Source organism: Melanerpes formicivorus, unplaced genomic scaffold, assembly GCF_026170545.1.
Source record: "Melanerpes formicivorus ecotype bairdi unplaced genomic scaffold, bMelFor1.0.p_v2 SCAF_5, whole genome shotgun sequence".
Classification (NCBI taxonomy): domain Eukaryota; kingdom Metazoa; phylum Chordata; class Aves; order Piciformes; family Picidae; genus Melanerpes; species Melanerpes formicivorus.
Genome location: NW_027142357.1, coordinates 12,162,305 through 12,187,939, shown reverse-complemented (window position 1 = coordinate 12,187,939; position 25,635 = coordinate 12,162,305). Strand labels below are relative to the sequence as shown.

The following is a 25,635-nucleotide window of genomic DNA, read 5'->3' as shown; positions in this document are numbered from 1 at the left end:
TTTATGAATATCTTTTGTCCACATTTCCCCTTCATAACCAAGTGTCTTCTTAAGCCTCAGTTAGCTGAATCACTGAACCCTCTTCAGATTTGTTCCAAAGTATTTTATCTTTTTCAAGTGCTCTGAAAAGTCAGTCATTGTTATTTTTAGATAAAGATACATATAGGATCTCCATCCTTATATATATTTTAAACCTTTCACCTTTGGGCTTCTCACAGCATCCTGTTTCTTTGTGTGGAACAGCCAGGCTACAGCCGCGAGCCCCTAGGAAGAGCAGTTTGTTGCCTGGACATAATTGAGCCAGAGTTGTAGCTTACTGTGTAAGTATCATTTTTTGCAACCCAAACCCCATAGTTAGGGCCAGGTTTTACAGTCTGAATCCCAGAATCACCTAGATTGGAAAAGACCTTTAAGATCATTGAGTTCAGTCATTAGCTTCGCGCTGACAATTCCTTGACTGAATCATTTCACTAAGCACTACATCTACACAACTCTTAAATACCTCTAGGGATGGGGCTTCTGCTACTTCCCTGGGCAAGCCATTCCAATTTCTCTTGTTCTTGAATGAGATGCCCAACAGAAATAAGTCTTCCTGTGTGGAGCTGAAATGTGAATGCGACATCCAGCCCAACAGTAATGCCTGCTCACAGTGAAGGTACCACGCTCAGGTGGCTCAGTTGGTAGCATAAGACCCTTAATGGGAAGGTCATGAGTTCAAGCCTGCAGTGGGCAGTAGTGTCCTCCCTACTCTAGTCGTGAGGTCTGTGGTGACAGGTTGGACTCGATGATCTTTGAGGTCCCTTCCAACCTTAGGAATACTGAATGTGAACACAAGAGTCTGTGCTCTGCACACTCTGGTCAAAATCAGCTATGCGTTCCCAAGCTCATTGATATCTGCCCTGTGCATTAATCAGCCTGATTTCTACTCTTCAGATTTCATAAATTAAAGTGTTTAGTTCACAGAGACCACACCACTCTTCATTCTCTGTTTTTACCGCTTTGAAGGCCTTTAGCTGCACATCCTGATTTAAGTTTTGGGTTTTGTTTTGCTGGCTTCAGGGTCAGGCTGCTGCACAGGAGTTCATGCCAAAATCCTGATCTCCGAGGAGCAGGGCATTTTATTCTCCAAATAGCAATAGGCAGTAAAAAGAGATGCTTTAACATTAAAGGTGCGTTTTAAGGAAACAACTTACCTGGAGGAACATGGTGAGAAATCCTCCTGACCTTTCTTATATTTTACAGAAGAAAAACAACTCCTTGTGGAAGTGTTTTGACAAGAGTCCAAATTTAGTTATGATGATATTCGTAGCTAATGTATCAAGACCGTGCTTCTTTTAGTGAAATTACCATTTTTACATGAACTACAATTAAGTGGTGTTTGGTGCTAAAGGCCTGACTTGCATTTTTAAGCAGCATAAGCCAGAATTGCCTTATTTGTGAGAGCAGAGAAAGAAGACGTACTTGCAGCTGAGAATGACTTGTTTTCAGCCTGGGTGATCCTCAGTTAGATGGTTTCCAAAAGCAGGGTGAAAATAAAAGTAAGTCTTTTACTTCAATACCCAGCTGATGCCCCTCTTTCAAATTTTCCATGCGTGCTACCAAGGCTTTTGAGAATGATGGATGCCACAAGGTGATGAAAGTATGATGAAGGAAATATGAGGGGAAGTGGGAATTTGTGTGGGTGTTTGTCCTCATTCATCCACTCTTCTTTGGAACAGAGTTTGCTGTTTCTCTGGCAATATAGGCATGAGACTGAGGGAATGCTGGTTGTCCTTCTCTTACATTTCCTCTGCAAGAGGTAGGAGCACAGGAGTGTTGGGGTCATGGTTCTTCACTTAGATCATCCAATGGATACATGGAGGAGACAAAGTATACTCTTCTTTTTTTGGCAAAATATTGTTGTGAGCTTTAGAAAATGTATATTTAATTTTATCTTGTTTTTACACATCACTGTTTAGTCCAGACAGTCTTTGGGGAGGAGGAGATAGCCATCTTGTTCTTCTCCTTTGGTTGGTGTTGGAAGAAGTGGGGGATGGCTATTTTGAGTGCTTGACCTACCATTTGTATAAGCAATGTTTTACTAAATTTCAAAGTTCTCAATATCAGGGACCTTTGAACTGTGAGGGATTATATAAGGACTTGAGTGCACTGAAATGCAGCTCAGCAGGTGCTTTGCGAATGCAGTGGACAACCAACCAGTTTATATCCTTTAATAAAACTCAGAGCCTTAATTCTAGAACAAAATTAAGTTGATCTTTTAAAAGAATGCATTCATTCATAGGAATATTTCTTGTTACACTTCTTCCTTCAAAAGATGACTTTAAAGTGGCTTTAATAAATAAATATTTCTTATGAAAAGCGGGAAAACTGTTAGCATTAAACATGGATCATAAGTATTGCGCTGTTGTGGATGTATTGTGTTAAAACTCCATCCTTATGTCACTCTGGTTTTGACATGTGTAGGAAGCAGTGCCTGTCCAATACTGATCAGTTTTGGACCCCTCACTACAAGGACACTGAAATGGGGGAGCATGTCCAAAGAAAGTCATCATAGCTGGAAAAGGGTCTAGAGAACAAGTCATATGAGGAGTAGCTGGAGGAGCTGGGATTATTTAGCCTGGAGAGAAAGAGGCTGAAGAGAGACTTTCTCGCTCTCTATCATTACCTGAAAAGAGGTTGTATTAAGGTGGAGGTCAGTCTCTTCTCCCAGTAAACAAGTGATAGAACAAAAGCAAACAACCTCATGTGCCAGGGGAGGTTTAGATTAGACATTAGGAAAACTTTCCTTACCAAAAGGATTGTCAAACACTGGAAACAGGCTGCCCATTGAAGTGGTTGAGTCACCATCCATGGAAGTGTTTAAAAGATGTGTAGATGTAGTGCTGACGGTCATGGTTTAGTGGTGGACTTGGCAGTGCTGGGTTAACAATTGGACCTCGATGGTCTCAAAGGTCTTTTCCAACCTGAACAATTCTATGATAAAAGAAAATTAAGTTCTGGTCTTCACACATTAGGATATTTTCAGCAGAAGGAGTGCTGCATTTTGGTGTTGTATTTGAAAGGCCGTGCTGATGTCAGTGGTTTGTGCATAGATGCTAGGAAAAAGCTTGTTTTGAGTGAGAGTCACCATTGATGTTAGGAAACTTTATCGTGAATGGATGCACTAGGATGAGGGATGCAGGGAGAATCTGCCATTGTCTTTCAGGATTTTGGTGCTGGCAGAAGGAAGGCTGCTTCTTCCGGGTAGTCCACACTCAGATGGATGGTCTTCCTTCAGAAAAGGGTGCTGTAATTGTTCTGTTATCAGCCTGCTATGTTTAAATACATTCACTTTATATGGTGCAGCTTTAAGAAAAGGAGATGTGTCCTATTTTAGATAAAAATCTTAACTCAGAGGTGTGTGCTGCAGTGTTTGCTTTAAGGAACTGAAAAGCAGCACTGGCATGTTTTGCAGAAATGAGAAATTGCCTTAGTGTAATTTCTCTGTGCTGTTGTGGAATCTGAGTATTTTGAGGTTATCTGAACTTCTCTAGAAAGCTACTGGTGTTTAACATTGTCTTAAAATAGCTTTTATTTTAATTCCCCCCTCCCCCCAGGCGTATTAGTCATTTTGAATGGGTAACAAGTAACAGCTGAGATACCTGAATATATGAGTTGTTCAGAAGCAAAAGCCCTGAGAGATGGGGCTACAGAAAGCTGTGGGCTACTTGCCCATTTGAACATATGCTTCTTGTCTTGGACCAGGGTCTGGGTTTCTAATAAATTGCTGCAAACACTGCAGCCTTTGAGCAGTCCATAGGATTTTCTGAGAGCTGCAGAAAGCTTTCCTTTTACAATTCACTATTTAGCTGCTGGCTTTGCTGCTTTTACTTCCTTTTTTTTTCATCATGTGAAAGATTGTGTTGCATGTTTTGGGGCTTTTTTTTTTTTTTTTGTACAGGTGGGAGACCACTGACTGGTGAAAGAAATTAGTTTACTAGATTGTTACCAATAACCATTTATTGGCTGTTTAAAGTAACCAGAATATGTCTTTTGAGTAAAATTATAGCATACACTGTAGGACAGGTAATTCCTAAGAAATTTGTTTCACCTTCTCTTTTGATCTTAAGGAGTTAACATATTGTGGCTTAATTTCCAAATAAATTGGTACATTAGAGCCTGAGTTGTTTGTTAAAGCACCCGTACTCAGAGACTCACCAGCTGCTGATCCCAGAGCCTGCTGTGTTACCTCTGCTCTGCTGTGCCATTTTCCTCAGCGGTGCCCAGACCTGCCTTCAACAACATTTGTGCTGCTGCTTTTTTTCCCTTTGAATGATAACAGTTTGCTTCTCTTGCCTCACAAGCTGGTAGGATGCAGCCAGCGCGGGAGAGCAAGGGCTGACTGTGGGTTCTCCATGTGGTTTTGGCAGAGGACCAGCCTTCCTTCTCAGCAGCAGATAGGTGACTTTGATCTCCCAGCTCTTCTAGATGTCCTTAGGAAGCTGACAGCATTTCCTCCTAGCCATAACTGCTTTTATCACACTTCTCTTTTTCAAATGGCCTGGCTGTTTACCAGCTGGCACCATCTCTCTTGCAAGCGAATCTTCGCTTCAGTTCTCATCACATCATCTTGCCCACTCTGCCCCAGGATCCCCTCTGTTGATGTGAATGGCACCACTGTGCTTTGACAGGAGTTATAATGGGAAAACAATTCTTCCTTGGAGCATCCGAGCGAGGAGATGTGATGTCTGCTGTCCTCCTGAAAGTTCACTGTTTAACTCTCAGCACTCCTGCTCTGTTACTTGTTCCTCTGCTGACTTTCATTCTTACAGATGTAGAGGTCACCACTTGCAGGTTCCAGAAAGATCCAACCCCATAAGGTGTTCCAGGTGTTTGTATAATTCTATCTTTGCTGTGTGTCCCACGACTCCACCAATGCTCAGTAGATTTCATTTCTTTTTCCTCATGAAAAGTTTTTAATGCATAATCTCAGGATGAGACTTGCAGGCTCCATCTCCTCCATATTTAATTCTTTTCCCTTGAAGGAAGTTCATGCTCAGATTAGAGAGAAGCATATGAGAAATCCATGTGGGTTTTTCTCTTCAGAAGTATATCAGATCTTCCTTCAGTCTGCTTTTTTGTCTTGGGTATCTGTTAGGGTGAGTAGTCTATTGTACCAACAGCAAGGCAGATGGATCAAAGAGAACTAGTTGCTTGAAATGAGAAGGCAGGTGAAATTGTTTCCAGGAATGCCTTTTAAAAAGGGATATATTTTTGTTTGTTTGTTTGATCAGTTGCTAGATAATACTTGGAATGAGGAGGCAGGTGAAATTATGTTTCCAGGAACGCCTTTTGAGAAGGGATATATTTTTGTTTGTTTTCTAGTGTTTATTGATACTTATTTAGACACTGTTTTACCCTCCAGCAGACAAGGAGACTATGCAAGGAAAGGCTTACCACAAGAGTATGAAGTCTAAAGTAAGAAATAGCCCAAGCTGACTCTTTTGATTCCATTATCTTTAATCTTAGTGAAAGCACTGCCATCATCCAAGATACTCATTTGCTAAAGATGCTGTTGATTAATACAAGTTGATGGAGTTGGATAATGGTTGAAATGGTGGTGGTGAAACTTGAGTGTCTCCCTTTGGAACTCCTCTGTCCTACAGACTCATCTGTTGAACACGTCTGTGTAATCAAGGCTTTACTTCTGGCCTTCTCACATGAATTTTCACATTCTTTTTAAGGGTTTATTATCTGTTGTGTGTTTGGCAGTGCCCTGTTTTATTTGTGAAGTGTTTGACTTTCCTACTGTGGCAGCACATATAGCTGAAGTTGCTGAGGAGATCAGTGGGGTGCTGCAGTCCCTGGTCAATAGTGTTGAAGTCTTTTGCAGTTCTTTAGATGGGACCATCAGAAATGCATCTGGCTTGTAAGGTCCAGATATTTAGCCATGAAACTTCATATTTTTTTCAGACTCCAGTGTACTACTCTGAGGCTGTGAGCAGGAAAGTTGTTGATGTAGTTTGGTGACTTTTCTTCTTCTTCAACTAAAGAGGCTTTTTAATGTTTAAGTCTTAAGATGGAAAAAGTAGGGTAAGTTGTCTGATTTTTCAAGTTTTGGTTTTCTTATCATCATGAATACAATTTGTATGTAGATCTCTCCTAGGTTTCTAATAAAGGCTAATGAGGCCTTTTCAGGGAAGGTATTAGGATCAAAAAGCTGGTTATAGAAATCCAAAATCACTGCGCCCTTATTATGTCTTCAGGACTTAGTAGTAATCAGCAAAAACTTTCTTTGCAATGAATGAGTGAGTGACATTTAAAGCTCCATCTGTTGCCTACAGTGCAGTGCTGCACGATGTGTTTCAATGGGTGATGGGATGATTAATTTTGGTTCCCATTCATGCCGCATGAAATATTCTCATAGCAGGGAATGACTCCAGCCCTTGCTGAACTGTAGCATGTGTGGTGCTTGTAGGAAACCTCAGCTGCTGTTTACTTCCAGCTTGTACGCCAAGAAAGGATCCAGGCTGCGTTTGCATTCACCCACGCAGCTCCGTAGCAAGCTATGCAAAAATACTGGCAATTGTGGTGTGCTGACCTGCCTGCTTTTGACGGATGGCTCTGTCACCAGTGGCACTGCAGCTTTTTGTTTATGGGTCTGTTGTGACCAGAGAAATGGCCTGGCCCCATAAGTGAGGACCACCTTTGGATATCAGGGCAGAATAGCAGTCTCACTTTGCCATCTCACTGTCCTTCATTCAAGCCATACTCTGATGCTTAAGTGGAATTGTAGCCCAAAATAACACCCCCTGGAATCCTGGTCCTTGCCTTTGGGAGAGTAGAGGTAAGAAGTAAAAAGAGGAGATAATGATTTGCTGCTCCATGCTGTCCTGCAGCACCCCGCTTTCCTAGCTCTGCACATTTGCCGTGGCAAGGTACGGATTCATGGAGGAGCATGACAGGTCTGTGCCTTCATTCTCCTGTCCCGTATGATGCTCATGATGTACCACAGAGAATGTTATTTTCTTGGGTGCTACCATACCAAGACCATATGCTGCCACCAACCACCTGGGGTCCTGGGCAAATTTCAGGACTCCTCCAGTACAGCCTAGTGAAATCTTTCCTAGAGAGGTTTTTTTTTTTCTCTTCACCTATTCATTTGTGCATATATTTGGGACCATCTGGGATGCTGTAGATAAAAACGGAGTAAATCTCAGGCACTGTGAGAGTGCTGTGCTGTGTCTTCATCCGTTTCATTGTGCTTACACACAAAATATTGTTCTTTTATCCTGGCGCTGCAGTCAAATACTGCAGTAGCTTGTTTCTATTAATAGCTCTGATCTCACCGTCTCTTAGCGTTTCGGTGAGTTTTGACATTTTCAGAAGTGGAAGCCCCACTGGAAAAAAAAAAGTGCCTGAGCTGCCTAACCATTGCGTGGGCTGCTGCCCGCCCCGCTGCTGCTGGCACCGTGCGGGCAGAGCAGCCAGCTCCCAGGTAGGGGGAATTTATTTCACGATAATCTAAAGACACTCCAATAACACAAGTCTTGCTTCCACTGCAAACACTCCCTCAGCTGCACCTGAAGCAAGCAGTTCCTCCTTGCCTCCTTTCCAAGCTGATTTCAAGCCAAACGAAGGCAATGGGTTTTAGGAAGTGGCAATTCGCAGCTCTAAAGCCTGCTCCTGACATGCCAAAGTAGTTTCTGCTGGCAACCACCTGGTGTTTGAAGGCTATGCAAAATCCAGGAAATTTTCTGAAAATCAAAAGCTAGACAGCAAGGGCAGGCTCCCAGGAAGTAGTCGGTGGAATAAACACAAGACATTTTGCTTCTGCCCTGCGATGCTGAAAGCTGAAAAGAATGCTTAGAACAGGACATCCATGCACACACATTCTCAGTGTCCCAGAACTCACACCATGCCAGGATGGAGCTGATTCACAGTGCAGTGGGATGGGGTTTTCTCCAATGGCAACAGCCACGGGTTTGGGGATGCTGAGCATGGGCTCTAGGTTTTTGTATTTATGCGTTTCGTGTGTGCTGGAAGGCTGACATGCTACTATTGGCAGAATCTGTCTGGAGGGCAATGCTTCCATGCCAGTAATTAGAAAGCGAACTCATTAGTTAGAAATAAAGTCCAACTGCAGAGAGGGTGGAAGATGGGGGGAGAAGCTGAGTCAATGGTTTCTGGAAAGCCCTGGCTGGGAGGTTTAGCTGCAGCCGTCCAGAGGAGCATCCCCTGTCTGGTGTGCAGCAATTTGGAAAGGCACCAGAGACTATAGAGTTACTGTAGGAGAGACATGCTCTTTTATCGGGGGTTTGTGCGCTCTGTCTCCTAAGCTCCATCCATCACAGGCACACGTGGTGGTATGTCCCTACTTTATATACTCTTGGGGCTTGCGGGAGGGTGCTGCTTTTCTTTCTTCAGCCTTGACCAGATCCTCATTCCCAGGGTTTTGCAGCAGATTTGGGGAGGTTAATGTGTTTTCTTCCTTCAAGCCAAAAGGAATTGCCGAGCAAAGGAGAGCAGGGCAGCTGGAAAGGAGCTCTGCAAGTTCCGTGGGACTCATTCTGTGCCGGCAAGAGGGAGGAGGTCTCGAGGAAAACATTTCATGCACTTTCCATTTGAAGGTGATGTTGTCTTTAAAATGTGAGACAGTTTTCTGTGCTGTTTAAATTTTTTTAAAAAGACCAAAAAAAAAACAAACAACCAAAAAGGAAGAGTCTTTCTGGCAACAGCATTTGCTTTTTAAAATAAAAAGTAGCTTGAGAAATATTTTTCAAGTTCAGCTTAAGGAAAGATTTGCTGAAATAAGATTTGAGCTTACATCTTGGCTTCAAATGTCCTGTGTCCGTTTCATACTGAGATTTTATTTTAACATACTTTATAGGGTATTTTCAGGACTGAGTCCTTCTATATTTTCATCCTTTAAGGACTTTCATGAAGATGCTATATCCGAGAAGGGGGGAAAAAAATATTATCAGTCATCACTGTTTCTTTTATTTAAACAATTTGATATTTAAATAGTGTCACTTTCTCCTAATCCCTTCCAAAATTTTCAATACTTGCAGAGAAGTTCTTTTCCGTTTCGGAGCATGGAAAGACTCAACATACGACTGCTCTGATAACGTGTTTTATCTGCAGCCTTTATGTGAAATGTTAAACTTCTTTATATTTTTTAACTTTTTTTTTTTTTTTTTTTTGGTAGGAAGCATACCCTTGCTTTCAAATTTGAAATTATCAGTTTATTTTACAGCAAGTGTGTTTAACAACTTCAGTGTATTTAGAATGACTTCGACTCAGTGATGTTATGGGCAAGCTGTGAGATGCCAAATTTGCAATCTCCGCCACGAGGCTGCTCTGTGCCGGCAATCGATGGGGACTAGAATGCTTTAGGTCTTAATTAACGTACAACACCCAGGCAGTTCTTTGATGCATGGCCATGTTTTATTTATTTTGGGAGGGAAAAACCAGCAGTGTTTCTGACTTGGTACAAAAATAATGGTAACTTGACTGTGAAAAAAAAAAATTTAAAAAATCCTACATGCCTAGGTTAAAGAAAAAAATAAAATTCCTCCTGTTTTCTCCTTCTGTTCCTACAGGGGAGGGGAAGGCAGGGAAAGCATGAGATAGTTTATTATTCATAATCGCAATCTTGCCTTCTAATTCATGGGTTTGGCATTTGTCATTGGAACTCTGAATATAGGCTTTGTGCTTTTGCTAACGTCATGAATCTGATTGTATTAATATGTTCTCAAGGCAGAACTTATAAAAGCAATTTTCTGGTCTACCATAAAATATTCATAAGAATACAGACTTTTTTGTTTTGTTGATGTGTTCATTAAGCAGAGAAGGTTTTATTGTTTTCAGGAGGGCTCTGTAGGTCAGAAGCACTCACCACTTCTGTGGGGAACTCATGGCATTTCAAATAGGGTTTTTTTTGAGCCTGAAATAGTAAGAGTCGGGGATGACGCAGCCTCTGCTGAGACTCTGAATGGGAATTGTGGTCATGATCTCTGCAGCTGGCGCCCCATGCCTGTATGTCGGGCATTTCGGGGGGGGGGATGCATCTCCTTGGATGGGAAATGGGAGGGTCATGAAGTCTTGTTGGGACCGTTATCCAGCATGGCACAAGTTAAGGCTGTTATCAGGGAGTAAAGCAGGAGTCATTTATCACAAGACACAATCACAACTTGTGATGATCACAAGCAGTAGTTTATTCCTTCAGGCTGAGACTGGATTTATTTTAAGACGTTGAAAGGTTTCATTTTCTGCTTTTAGGAAACACAGTGTTTGGATCATAAAGGTGTGTGTAGGAAAGCGCACATGGGTCGCAAGGAAAATTGCATTTAGCCTAAATAGCTCTGACAAATTCTGTGAGCTGTATTGAAGATAAACAGATTTACGTGGATTCTGGGTAAGCAGGAGTGAGTGACTGCTACCTCTGTATTAGTAACATTGACCTTTAGTCCACATGTATAAAAGATGGGAGATGTTATTGCCAGGTGCTCAGAAATCTTTGGCTTGACATAAAAATAGTCAGTGCATTTAAAAGGCTTGTGATTCACAGAGCCCGCTGCACCGTTTGGCTTACTGACTCATTTGGTTTGATCCTCTAGGATTAACTGTTTCAAGCTCTGCTGGAGCCTTGGGGGCTATAAAGTTGCATTAAATCATAATCAAGATTATCTTTGGGGAGTTTTGCAGCTCTGGGGCAGTTGGCTGTCGATCTGGGACTGGGAGAGTAACACGAGGGCTCCAGCAATGCTATACTTGTGTCTGTATGTAGCACCTGGCTGGACGTTACTTCCACATGGATCCCGTTCACTGCCAATGGTCAAGTTTGTCTTCGTCCTTATGTTGGAGTGATCGCTGTAGGTCTGATGTGGCAGTGTGAGACCAAGAGCCAAATTGTTAAATTCGGTTTCGGCTTCTTTTAAAGGTAGATCAAATTCACACTGGAGAGCTGCAGCCTCTAGAGAAATGTTGTGGCAGCTCATGAACTTACCCTAGATTTGCCACCTGAGAAAATTGCTGCTCTTCCAGGGATTATCACTGTGCCTTTTAGAATAAACTAGAATAAACCAAACCAGGTTGGAAGAGACCTTCAAGATCATCGTGTCCAACCCATCAACCAATCCAACCCACCCAAACAGCTAACCCATGGCACCAAGTACCCCATCAAGTCTCCTTCTGAACACCTTCAATGACGGCGACTCCACCACCTCCCCGGGCAACCCATTCCATAGCGCAATCACTCTTTCTGTATAGATTTGTAACATACAGTAGTTACATTAGCAATGCTCAGGCTATAATAGCCATATGCAGATGGCTAAAATGGACTTTTGATAGCCACAGTGTGTTGTGTCCAAGGGCAGGTTCTGCTTAACAGACCTGATCTCCTTCTACAAGGTGATCTACTTAGTGGGCAAAGGAGAGCTGTCGATATTGTTTATCTGGACTTTAGTAAAGCCTTTGACACCGTTTCCCACAGCATTCTCTTGGAGACACTGGCTGTTTATGGCTTGAATGGGTGGGTGATTCAGTGGGTTAAGAACTGTCTGGATGGTCAGGCTCAAAGAAGGATATTGAGTGGAGTTAAATCCAGTTGGTAGCCAGTCACTACAGGTGTCCTCCAGGGCTCAGTATTGAGACCAGTTCTCTTTAATGTCTTTATCAATGAGCTGAATGAAGGAATTGGGTGCACCTTCAGTAAGTTTGCAGATGACACTAAACTGAGTGGGAGTGTTGATCTTCAAAGAGATGTGGACAGGCCAGATCAGTGGGCTGAGGTCATTTGTATGAGGTTTAACAAAGCCAAGTTGCAGGTCCTGTACTTGAGTCATACCAACCCCATGCAATGCTATAGGCTTGGCACAGAGTGGCTGGCTGGGGATGCTGATTGATAGTGATCTGAACATGATCCAGCAGTGTGCTCAGGTGGCCATGAAGGCCAGCAGCACCCTGGACCACATCAGAAATACTGTGACCAACAAGAGTAAGGAAGTGATTGTGCTCCTGTACTGGGCACTGGTGAGGCTTCACCTCAAATACTGTGTTCAGATTTGGGCCCCTCACTACAAGACAGACATTGAGTTGCTGGTGTGTGTCCAGAGAGAGACAGTAAAGCTGGTGAAGGGTCTGGAGAACAAGTCTTATGAGGAATGTCTGAGGGAACTAGGATTGTTTAGTCTGGAGAAGAGGAGGCTGAGGGGAGAACTTGATGCTTTCCACAACTTCCTGAAACGAGTTGTAGCGAGCTGTGGGTTGGTCTCTTCTCCCTACTATCAGGTGATAGGATGAGAAGAAATGGCCAAAAACTGTGCCAGAGGAGTTCTAGATTGGATAGTAAGAAAAATTTCTTCCCTGCAAGAGTGGTCAGGTGTTGGAAGAGATTGCCCAGGGAAGTGGTAGAGTCACCACCCCTGGAGGTGTTCAAGAAATGTGTAGATATGGCACATGGTTTAATGGCTCTGGTGGTGTTAGGTCAATGGTTGGACTTGATGATCTTAGAGGTATTTTCCAACCAAAACAAGTCTATGATTCTTTGATTGTCTTTTGGGGGCTTCTTGGTTTGTTTTGTAAAAACACATATTAATTTGCATTTGGACTCTCTTTTGTTTTCTCTTTCCCTGTTTTCCATATACAACCAACAGAGTAATGGGATTTTTTCTGGCACGGCAGCTTTACTCTCTTGCTTTTCTAAGACACATCCTATTTCCCACAGTCCTTGGGACAGATGATGGTTCTGATTGCATTTCTGGCCCCATACACTGTCTTGCGGCAACAGGTACTGTAGAGATACAGTTTTGTTGGAGCTTGAGCAGTGCTGGAGGGATCCAAACTGTTCTCCTGTCACTCTGAAATCCTGGCAAAGCGGGATCTAATTTAAAGCATTGCATCTAAGATGAGAAGTTTCTGAAGCAATAGTCCATGAAATGAAGTAGCCTCCGCAAGGCTGGTTTGGAGCTGTCAGCTCCCACTCGCGTGCGGGGAAAGCGGATGAAGAGGATTTCTTTTCTGTGCGAGCGGCTGCAGCAGTTGCCATAGAGATGCTCTGTGGGCAGGAATGGGAAGGGGCTGACCACAGTACTCACCATGCGGGAAAGCATCGGCTGTTCCTAAGGAGGGCTTAGGAACGTGGTGCCTGGGTGGGTTTGAATGGTTATCTGTAGATGAGAGGGTGGTGTTCTGCCCAGAATCCTTGGCTGTGGCTTGGTGACCCATGGTGAGGAATCTCAGCTCTGGTCTTGTGGGGGAGAGAGGGGAGTGGGGAAAAGGCCACAGGAAGGAAAACAATAGGGAAGTGGAGGGAAGAGCTTGTGGGTTGAAAAATAGCAACACTTCCAGTAATGTGACCTTTTGCAGAAAATGTTTCCATCCAAATAAAAAAGTCTCCTCCTACTCCCCAGCGCAAGCCGAGTGTAGGGAGGGGGAGCCATGCTGCTTTTGCACATGCACTGTGCTCCTCCAACACCTCTGCCTACTTTGGAGGGATCCTAGGTGACAGAGCTGGCTCGGGGAAGCAAGAGGTGGCTTCTGCACTCTGTGGGTGCCCACAGGGTGATGGGAAGATGGGACAGAATGATGGGTCACCAGGTGTCTGCTGAGGCATGGAACTCTGTGCATGGAGCAGGGTTGCCGCAGCCTTGTAGGAAAGGTTGGTTCCAGAGGAACAACCAGCTGGGAAGTTCATAAGACCACAGCCCCTCTTTCCTAGAAGTGTTAAGAAACTCAGAAAATTCTGTCTCTGTAAAGCCCTCCCCTCTCTTTTTTGCCTCATAGCCTTGCACTTGGCAACAGGACAGTTCATTCTGGTTTACATGGGGCCACCTTACAAAGCACCCCAGATTTTCTGGATTACTCCACTATTTTTTAGTTTATATTCTTTTTCTGTGCTTTTGTGTTTCTTTTAGCTCCAGGTTTTACCAACAGCAACTTCTTATGCATTTCTCAGTTACTAGCAAAAATAAACAATATTAGAACTCTTTCTCTGGGATTGATGATGCTAATGTCCAGGTAGAGGTTACCTGTGGATATTTGCTGGGTGTCCCTCTGGCTGTTCCAGAGGGGTAACAGTGAGGTGACTTGTATCACCAGCTTTATTCCCTTTCCAGCACAGGGTCCTCATTTATTTCTAATGATTTGCAGTTGATTTCAGCTGATCTCTGAGGACAGGCTGCTTGGAAAGGCAGAGTTAGCTTGTTCTGCGCTCCTGTCTCAACCTTGAGGACGTGGCTGAAATCAGACCAAAGGTTTAATTATCAGGCTTGAAGTGAAATATGAGTTTAATTCTGTGTAAAATGAAAGCTTCTCTTCAAGTACTGTTTTCATGGGAGTCATATAGGTGGTGAAAGCTGGTGGTTTATCTTAGTAAAACTTTTCCTTAGGCCTTTCACAGCTCCTAAACATTTTCCATGTGTTTTCCTTTTGAACTACATTTTAATTCACCATCTAGTTTATTTGTAGGCAGGAAGGCATTAGCTCTCTCACAGTAAAACTGGCTTTATTTTTGCTTTGGATGGTTGTCTGTCCTGCTGGAACTGGCTTCATGGTGGCTTGTACTGATGATTTTGTAGTAAAGTGGCATCTCTACCTCTGTGAGATCTCACAGCCTTTCCCAGGCACATGTGGGAGCCCCGCAGACGACTCCTGGGCAAACCCTGGGTAACTCTGATGTGGTGTAGGTGTCTTAGCAGATGTGTGACTGATCCAGCTTTAGTGACGCTGCTGATGCTCCCAACCTTACACAAACACATCTTAATCACTAAAAAAGAAAGCGTGTGATAAAATGAAAACACCAACCAAGAAAAACCCCCCAGCACCTTTTGTTTGAAGAGTTTAGCCTCTCTTACTCCACAGACAACATCCATTCAAAGTTGTTAGAGTTATTGAGTGATTGCCCTGTAGAGAGAGGCATTAAACGTGGCAAACATACTAATATGCATGAAATGCAGAACTGTCATTCAGGTGAAATGTAGAAATTGTTAGTCATTCATGGCATGGCAGTATTTCATTCTATTTAGCAGGAATACGGTGAGTTCAGTTATTGCAAAGGTATTTTTGTAGTTCACTGAATCACAGAATGGTCTGGGTTGGAAGGGAACCTCCAAAGGTCATCTAGTCCAACCCCCTCAACAGGGGGCATCCTCAACTAGATCAGGTTGCTCAGAGCCCTATTGAGCCTCACCTTGAGTATCTCCAGGGATAGGGTCTCCCTGGGCAACCTGTTCCAACATTCTGCTACTCTCATGATAAAGAACTTTTTTATAATATCCAATCTAAATCTACTCTTCTCTAGTTTGAAGCCGTTTCCCCTTGTCTTATCACTACAGGCCTTTGTAAACAGCCTTTCTTCATACTTCTTGTAGGCCTCCTTCAGGTACTGGAAGGTTGCTATTGGGTTTCCCTGGAGCCTGTCAGCCTGTCTTTGTAGCAGAGGTGCTCCAACCCCCTGATCATTTTCAGGGCCCTCCTCTGGACCAACTCCATCAGGTCCATGCCCTTCCTGTGCTGAGGGTAATTGTCTTGGTACCCTTTGTTAAAAAAAGCCTCTTGTCTTCAGGGAAATGCTCTTTTGTGGAAACAAAGAATTGATCTTTACAACAGAGATGTGTAGGGTGATAGTTTTCCCTTTTACCTTCTCTTTGCATACGTACCTTAGAATGTGCTACTGTTCTCTACCTTACTCATGGTTGTGTTTCAGTTTGTCCCACATGGAGTTTGAATGGCAGAGGCAAATCTTCATGGTCACCATTTCACAAAATGTTAGGGGTGAAAGGGACCTCTGGAGATCATCATCTAGTCCAATCCCCTTGCTGAAGCAGGTTCACCTAAAGCAGATTGCACAAGGATTACATCCAGGCAGGTTTTGTGTCTTGCCAGAGAAGAAGACTCCACAGCCGCTCTTGGCAGCCTGTTATATCAGTGCTCCACAATGAAGAAGTTTTTCCTTGTGTTCAGATGGGATTTCAAGTGTTCCATTTTGTGCCCATTGCCACTTGTAATCTCACTGGGCACCACTGACAAAAGTTCTAAGCATTTCTGAGATCCCGTCTCAGGCATCTCCAAAATAAATAGTCTCAGGTCCCTCAGCTTTTGCTCCTCATCTTTGTAATCTTCCTCTGGACTCTATCTGGTAGATCCCTATTTCTCCTGAACTGGAGAGCTCAGAACTGGACCCAGGACTCCAGATGTGGCCTCACTATGACAGAGTAGAGGGGGAAGAGAGCTTCCCTCAGCCTGCTGGCCACACTTTTCTTAATGCACCCTGAGAAAACGTTGACCTCATTGACAGTAAGGGCACGTTGTTGGATCATGCTTAACTTGTTATCCACTGGGACTCCAAGGCCCCTCTTTAACAGAGGCGCTTTCTAGCTGGTCAACTCTTAACTTGTACTGGTGCATGGGGTTATTCTTCCCTAGGTGCGGGACCTTACACTTGCCTTTGTGGAACTTCATTAGATTCCTATCCACCCAATTCTCCAGTCTGTCCAGGTCTCACTGAAAGGCAGCACAGCCACTTCTCCCAAAATATCATCAGCAAACCTGCTGAGGGTGCACTTTGTCCCATCTTTCAGGTCATGGATGAAAATACTGAATGAGACTGGACTCAGTACTCACCCATGGGGAACACTGTGAGTCTACAGCCAGACTCTTTGCTGCTGGTCACAACCCTCTACGCTCTGTCATTCAGCCAGTTCTCAGTCCACCTCACTGTCCACTCGTTTCACCTGCATTTCCTAAGCTCATTGGTGAGAACATTATAGGAGACAGTGTTAAAAATTTGGGCATGGGCTTCCTATGACTGCCTGGGCTGTAGCAACCCCACACTGCCTGCAAGACACATTCACAATTTTCTGGTGGTTGCAGCAATGCTCATCTGTCACTGAAGCACTTAATTTGTCCTGGTTGCTTCATTACCCAAATGATTTTGTCTCAGCCTTTTCCCAAAACTAGTTATAAAGGACACAGCACACAGTGGTTTTGTACATAAGTTTCCACAAGTGGGACTCTCATGTTCTGACTGTAAGGGTCCATCAACTGATCTGTCATAAGTCAAGACTGATCCTTTCTTTGAAGCTTTAGATTGATCTTTATCCTTCTTATTTCAGGTGATACTGGAACAGTGGAATGGAAGGGTGTATTTTGAATACATGCATGTAGAGTGCTATCAAGAAGGGTCAGATCAATTTGTGGAAGTCCTTTGGTTTTAGAATATGTGTGTGTTTGTGGGAAGTGGTGGCTAGAGGAAAACTTGAATTTCTGTAGTGCTTCTTTACCATTTAAAAATAGATGCAAGTTTAATGGTGCTGTTATTGATTCAATCCACAGTTCCTCAGGGTCTTTTCCGGACACTATACATGAACTAGATGACTTTGTGAATGGGGAATACATTCACCTCTCTTCTGTTTTCATGTTGTAGTTGATGTGACCACAGCACTGCCCCTGCAAGTTGCACCAACTTCAGTCCCGATGGATCTGCGTTTGGACCACCAGTTTTCCATGCCCGTGGCAGAGCCGACGCTGCGGGAACAGCAGCTGCAGCAGGAGCTCCTGGCACTCAAGCAGAAACAGCAGATCCAGAGGCAGATCCTCATCGCCGAGTTCCAGCGGCAGCACGAGCAGCTCTCCCGGCAGCATGAGGCCCAGCTGCATGAGCACATCAAAGTAAGCAATGGGCAGCCCTGTGCTGGGGGACGTGTGAAAGCATCTTCTCACTAGGGGCATCCACAGACTAATTTATTTTGTGAGTGGGGATGCTGTGCTGACTTGATAACCCTTGTTTGCAGAATAATCTTTTGTAAGGGACTGGGAGCACCAAGAATTAAAAGGGGGTGGGATGGAGGAGAGGAAGCAAGGTAAGCTGGTGTCATAGTCATAGAATGTTTTGGATAGGAAACACCCTGCAGTAAGCAGGGACGTCAACTACATCAGTTGCTCAGAGCCCTGTCCAACTTGACATTGAATGTTTTCAGGGATGAGACATCTACCACCTCTCTGAGCAACCTGAGCCAGTGTTTCACCACATTTACTGTAAAAAATGTCCTCCTTATATCTAGTCAAAATCTGCCCTCTTTTAGTTGAAGACCATTATTTCTTGTTTGTTTGCAACAGGCCCTGCTAAAAATACTGCCTCCATCTTTTTTATAGACCACATTTAAAGCACTGAAAGTCTCTCTAGAGCCTTCTCTTGTCGAACCTGAACAACTCCAATTCTCTCAGCCTTGTCCTCATAGCAGAGGTGCTCCAGCCCTCTGATAATTTTTGTGGCCTTCCTCTAGATGTAATCCAACAGGTCCATGTCTTTCCCTGAGGACTCTAGATCTGGACACAGTACTCCAGGTGGTGTCTCACCAGAGAAGAGTAGTGGGGGAGAATCTCCTTCAACGTCCTAGCCATGCTGCTTTTGATTTAGCCTAGAATACCGTTGGCTTCTGGACTGTGAGCACCCATTACCAGCTCATGTCCAGTGTTCCATCCACCAGTATCCCCAAGTCCGTCTCTGCAAAGCTTCTCTAGTTCCCATCAGCCTCATGTTAAACATTATCCATCTCTCTGCATGTGTTCAGAAGCAAGTGCTGTACCTTCCCTGGATTTAGGAAGTGACAGTAGAATTTAAGAATGAAGGTTAACAATATCATATATTTGGGAATAGAATGGCATATAAATTGCTCACTGGACATGCCCCATCAGCACAGGGTGCAAACCAGATGTTTGAACCTCGGTGTCTCTGTGGGAAATGCAGATGCAATGGGTGCAGGTAGGTCTGCACACTGTGAGCCGCACAGTGCAAGGTAGGCACAAGCCGGGTGCTTCGCGCTGCTGCGTTGCACGGGACAGAGAGGAAATGTAGGGCTCAGGATAAGTAGGAAGTGCAGTTGAGAAGATGGCTGTTGCATAGTGAAAACGATAGACATTATATAAATATTTCACAGTGATAGACGATTGCTATGGTAACAGAAGCTTTCAGAATTGCTAATATACTCTCTTTTCAGAGGAGGATTAGTGCTGCACATGGTAAATAGCGTTAATGTAATATTAAAAAGCAACCTCGATTCAACCTTATATAACTTTCATTTTAATACAAAATACATGTCAGAGAAGGGAAGATAGGATTAAAAGTTAGTGGTGTGTTATTTACAGACTTTTCAAACACAGACATGAGCCTGAATTTGTAAGGGTGGTAGCTGTTTGAAGACTGTTTAACAGCAAGTGTCTGTAGCCTTAGTGTTCTCTCTAGGACAAAGGCGTGAGGTGGTGCATGCATGGGAATACATTTATATATACACCCCTATCTATGCATAAGAAGTGTGTGTGTGTGTGTCTATATGTAGTTATGCATGTGTACCCATGTGTCTATATGTGCACATTTGTGCATGAATAGCACAGGAACAGCCACAGCGTCTGCAGTTCACGTCATACATTCAGGAGGAAAGGATGCAAATTATCTGTGACAAATATTTCCCCGATTTCCTTGCAGTTGTACGTGCCTTCAGGGATTTGTCTATTAAAAATAAGAAGGGGTCATTCAGATTTATTGGACAAGCTCTAAGCACTGATGAAACAAATGTATTTGCTCTCATTTACGTTCAAACTATGACTAATTCTAAAGTCTGCTAATGCAGGAAGTCGAAATTTAATTTAGCCATTTAGCACAGTATATCTAGACCATTAGGTAATGAAGTTCTTCCTCTGATGTGTAAAGCTTGGCTAGATGAAAAACTTAAAATAGGAATGATACAATCCTGTATGAAAAAGGATGACCAGCAAGGTGATCTTCCATAGTAGCAAGTGTGTCATTATGCCCAGAATTGCTTTAAAAATAAACCAGCGCATTATTGAAATAAAGCCCATGATGTCTCACAAACATAATAAACCCCACACCTATACCAGTGAGTAATTATAATGCACTTTCTTTGGGAAAACATACCTTTTGCATTTGTAAGTCAGCTCATATTTAGGTGACTCTTGGATTAACACTGCCTTCTGAAACTGGCTGCTGTGTTAAGTCCTGTGGGTGCAGAGAAGTTATTATTTTGTCCAGAGAACTAAAATTCGTAGCCTCATATTTGGACTTTGAACTTCAGCTGTCCAGCTTCTTTGTGGTGGCTCATGAGAAAAGCAGGGGGAATGTTAAAGGAAATGAAAAACACCCTGTGTATAAGTGAAGCACTGGGATTTGAACTACAAAATTTGTTCTGGAAATAATCCTAAATGAAGATTCAGAGCTCTTTCTGGAGGAATTCAGGTGTTTTTTAAAAATAGCTGCTCGTGGCATGCAGTACATGCGCAGGAGCAGGAGTGGGGATGTGGTCTGTCATCTGTTGTGTTTACTCAAACGCTGAAACTTTGACTTAATATATGAAGGAAACAGTAAATTCTCTACATCCTGTTTGGGAGCTCAGAATAAGTGAACTTCATTTGAGGACTGGCTTATGGCATCACCGACAAGATTAAAAATTTCATTAGTCTGTTGTCTCCGCAGCAGTGTTCTATATGCAAAAGTAGTTTAGACTAAGTGATACAGTTGTTTCTTCAGCTGAAAGTGTTTTATAGCCTAAGTTTATGGTGTTGAAATGAATGTGCCATGTGTCCATCACTTTTGCAAACATACATTCCCAAGTTTCTTCTTCAGATGAAGATGGAATCTCAGTTTGGGTAATAAAAGGTTTTGTAACCTAACCCTGCCCAGATTTCCATGTTTTAAGACTCTTTGTAATGACTGCTGACTAGAGCACTTGGGGAACATCTCTTCTTCCCCCTCCTCAAATGAAGCGCTGCTATAAGAAGCATCTTAAGGTCTTTTTAAGTAAATGAAATTTGGCTTGGAAAATGCTGGCATGTCTTTCTTGATTTTCCATTCAGGCAGATAACTTTTTCCTATTGAAATCTGAAGTTTTGGCATTTTCCAATGCTGGGTTTTGTTATAGCAGCCCTCTTTTAGTTGTCCAACCTAGTGCAGGAGGAGATGGTTGCAGTCCTTCTGCAGCCTGTGCAATCCTTTCCCTTGTGATCCCCAAGCAGTCCTTACTTTTATAGACATGGTGTTTTGGAAGAAATGGTCCCTACATAAAGGTGGCAAATTCCAGAAGATCATGTGATTTGGAGAGCCAGGCTGGGAGTGAAATAATGTTTGTAGATGGGAAATATAATGGATGAAGTTAGAGCTCAGCACACAGAGCGGATGGGATCGTTGTATGAGAGGAGTAGCGAACAAACCCTGACATGTTTAGGGAAGATGAGCTGAGGCTTCTGAAGCCTTCACACCATACGGAATTAGGGAAAGCTGTCTTTCACAGCTGCTGCATGGCTTTGCAGATTGCTGAGGCCTGACATCCAGAAGTGCTGCAGGAATGGAAGCCAGAGCTGGGGAGCACTGGGGGCTGCTGCGGGCTGGCTGGAGGCAGAGGCAACGGCTTCTATCTCCTGTAGCTGCTTACCTTCAGGAAGATGGATTTTCCACTCAGGCATACCCAGCCAGATGTGTAACAATATTTATAGCCTTCAAATCTGTCTTCCTAAATAAAACAAGGATGGAATAAGGAGCCTGATGCCCAGGCTGTTGCCGGTGAGAAGATGGAAAGCTACTCCACAGGTCCCAGTGTGAGCTTTTCTTGACCTTTGATTGCAAAGGAATTGGCAGTGAATTTTTTCCTTTGTGAGTCACTCATTCCCGGCCAAGATCAGCTGGAAGTTACCAAAAGCTTTTCCATTTGCCTTCTGGTCAAGGGCTCGAACAAGATGATTGAAGAGGGGCAGGAGCCACACTTTGGCAGAGTGAGAGGCACCTCGGGAGGTGTGAGCTCAACAGAGAAGCAAAGGACGTGGTGGGTAATGTGGTTCATCTCTTCCATCCGTCTGCTGCCGAAGCTCAGAGCAGAGCTCTTCTCAGTTCTGGCTGTTTTATAGCTAAACCTGGAAAGTTATTCAGGACGCTGCTGCACGTCAGCATTAGCACATGACAGCCGGCACCAAAAGAGTCCTGATGCTGCTGGGGTAGCAACACAGGCAGGCAGCTCCTTGTGGACCTGAGATCCTAAGCAGGAGCCATGGAAAGATGTTCATTCTGTTCTTGGATAAAAGAGTATTTGTGTGCATCAGTAGCAGAGGGTAGTGCTAGGCTGTACGTCCAACATATCCAGAATGGACAGAAAAGTCATGGGCTATGCAGATAAGCAGCAGTAGTGAAGGGAGCTTTATGAAAACGCTCACTGATGAGTGATTCTGAAGTGGTTTTCTTTTTATTAACACAACAATTTCCCATGTTTAACACTATGCTGTGCTGCTTAATGGCTTTATGCCAATAAATAAAAATCTGTGGAATGTTTTTCAGACACTGGCCTTATATATATAGGAATGTTCAGATAAAAACTGATTTGACAGTTTCAGTTTTTGCTGGTTTCAGATGAACTTTTTTTCATCAGCGTAGCTTCTAAGCCCTAATAGAGAGATGATAAAACATCCAAGGCATTAGCCCCTTGGTCAAAGACATGGGGTAAAAGCTCTCTGGCCCTTCTTATTTTTGTTTTAGCGAGTAAAACTCTCAGGGAAAGTTCCAGATGGATTTTGCAATGCTGTAAAGAAAATGTAATTATATTTTTTTTCCTCAAAGGTATGTGACTTAATAGGTGTCATATTGATACTTAAAGCAAGAAACTGCTCTTTGCTTTCATATGGAGCCACCTGCCTTTGGTATGGTGGGTTTGCCTGCAGGGTAGCTCATCAGGCATAAATCACATCTTCTTTCAGTGTGGCTCCTTTCAGTGTAACCCTGACAATGCCTAGAGCCTCTTTTTGGTGGATTTTCCATGTCAATTTCTACTTAACAGGAAAAATGTGCATTTGTTTCAAATATGCTTTTGGGGTCAGTATCATCTGCTTCTCCCCTGCAGCTGTGCTGGGAGGCCACCTTCCCCATGCCCCTGTGCTGGTGACACTGAAGGTTGCACCTTCATTCCTGCAATGCATTCCCTTCCCCCTGTTCTCGTTCTGATATGTTGGACTCTGGAAGGGAAAACTTCATTTTACCTGCTCTGTGCTCTGACTCCCATTGCTGAGCCTGTCTGCTTCATCCTTCCTTCCTGCCTGCAGCAGCCACCAAAAAGGGACTCCTTCTGCTCAGGTCTGTGCCTCTCTTCTGGGAGTGCCTCCTGTTCCTCACAGTCTGCATCGTTTTCAAGAGAAACTTGAAAAGCCTGGAGATACCAGGTGTCCGCCTCTGTCTGTATCCTGATGTGAGAGGATTATTCATCTTAGAAAACTGCAGCTGGGTACAGTCAATGGTAAAGAACCAGACTGAACATTTTGTGCCTTGTTACTACTTGGATTCATTGTATTGTGCTCTCTTGCTATTTCTAGATGGCTTCCTGTTCTTTTTCAGTGACCTTGCCTCATTTTTTCTGGTACACAGAGCTGCCTCGAAGACTTAAACCTGGATCTCACAAAGCTTAACTTCTGATGGAAGTAACCCTGGGGAAAACCTTTTCAAGATGAGAGTTTTTGCTCCCTTTGAAGGGTGTGTGTGGGGGAACTTTCCTCATGCTCAAAGTTAAGATCTTTTCTAAGAACAATGAGGACAAATCTACACACAGAGTGCATATCATCAACAAATTCATACAGCAACTTGGACCCCTGTAAGAAGTTGCTACACAGCAGCCTAGGTTAATTTGGTGTTTTCCCACTTAGCATTGCTGGTTTCTGGACTGAAGCTGGTTTACTTAGCTAGGAGACTTGTCTGCACCATTTAAAGCTGATAAAAAAAGCATGTTTCCTTCTGGCTGCTTCTGTTGTTTGTTGGATGGAAGGAACAGCATGCAAACTCCAAAATTTTCCAGTTTTGAGGTGAAGAAACCTCAATCAGAAGCGGTCACAGATCTCACTGCAGCCAGTGGACATGTGATGGCTTTCCTCCTGTGAATCCTTGTACCAGTGTACATGCAGTCTGCTGGTGACAGCCAGCTACTTCCTCCTTCCACTATAACTCTGCTTTGGCTTTCACAGAGGGAGATAAAAAGCTTGTTGCCCCATGAGCTTGGCTACTCCACGTTCCTTTGGTGAAGCCAAAGAGGAGATGTTCACCTAGTGCATTTCTTGTTAATTAATTTCCTGAAGTTGGACTTAAATCGGGCTGACGCTTAGGTATTCTGAAGGCTGATTGTCTGACATAAAGAGCAGAAATGTCAAACAGAGAATATTTTTTTGATAGCTCATGTGCTCACTTTTTCTATGGACTCCAAACAGCTTTTGAAGTGGTCAATTTTTATTTTTTTTATAGCATGCATTTTTCTCCCAGTAAAATGGCCTTGGAATTTCAAAATAAACAGCAGAAGAAAGAGTATCTTACAGTTCACACATCTGATTACGCAACTCCAATTTTGTCTTAAACTATATGAAATAGATTGGAAGTAGTCAAAGGGAACACATAGAGAATCAGGGCAGAAGTGAAGAAATACCCAAGTGGATCCTGCTATTATGCCAGAAATATTTCAATATATATATTGAAATATATACACCACTGCTGATAAATACCATTGATAAGCTTGTAATTCCTGTTGCTGCATATGGTCTCTTAAGAACATTGAGCTGCTGTATGGGAGAATGAAGTTGCATTTAAAATATAAATCCTGCTGTGAATAATTTAACTTCACTCACATGCATACAATATGAATAATATTGTTACTTTGATCTCTGTGTTTGTATTTCCTTTTTAACCCATGGGGGTGTGTAAGAATGATAAAGATTTGGCATTTACTTTGCTGGCATCGTACCTTTAAATATGGAGCTTCTGCAGTACTCACAGGAGCACTGGGTGATAGTGTACATTGATTTTCTGGTGTGCAGCCTTCATCCAAGCACCAAGGACACAGGGACTGTCACAGCCTGATGTCACACAACAAGCAGCATGTCGCTGTCTGCTTCACCCTATGTCCACCCTCTGTCAAATGGAGCTGATGTGTCAGCAGCAACGCTGCTACCAGTGCTACATCATCCATGCTGCTTTTTTCCCTTCTCTTATTTTCCATGATTGTTTGAGAGGCCCATCAGGAATGCTCTGGTGACATCACCCATCCCTGCCAGCTTGCTTGTTTGGTCACTCTTCTTTCCCACAAGTGATTGGAAATGATGGATAGATGCAGCCATGCTCCTCTTCCTTCTTTGAAATGACCAAATCTCAGTGTTGGCTTCTCTAGCTGCTCTCATTTCAGGATTTCTTTCTCCAACATCTTAGCTCCTGATACTGGTTTTAGCATAACATTTGCATTTCAGTTCCTCTGCTCCCTGCACCCCAAAACAATTCACAAAGAACTGTTCCTCTGAGAACAGTGGTCTGATCACTTAAGTCGTGATAAAATCTCATTTAGCATTAAGCACCTGGGACTGCATTTACAAGACAATTTACATGGCTCTTTCATTTGCAGAGATGCCTTATTGCCATCCATGGTCAGATGGATATTCTGTGCTCCTAGTGCAAGGAGTATGGATTTGTCTTCCCTTTCAATAATAACCATGTAAAGCACAGCAGAGGCAATTACAAAGGAGTTTTCTCCATCTTTAATGGAGAAAATGGCAGAAGGAACTGAACATGCTGGACACAGCAGATGAAACTCAGTGCTTTATTAAAAGGCTCTCAGACACTCTGCATCTGGAGAAAGG

The 25,635-nt window shown here is 43.3% G+C and overlaps 1 protein-coding gene across 12 annotated transcripts in view; it reads left to right on the top strand.

Moving 5' to 3' along the window:
- HDAC4 (histone deacetylase 4) overlaps positions 1-25,635 on the top strand; it is a 277,155-nt gene that overhangs the window by 137,165 nt on the left and 114,355 nt on the right. For all 12 annotated transcript variants that reach the window (XM_068138157.1, XM_068138155.1, XM_068138153.1 and 9 more), the window contains one exon: positions 17,405-17,649. In XM_068138157.1, the coding sequence (XP_067994258.1) occupies positions 17,405-17,649 (245 nt within the window). The remainder of the gene's footprint in view (positions 1-17,404; positions 17,650-25,635) is intronic.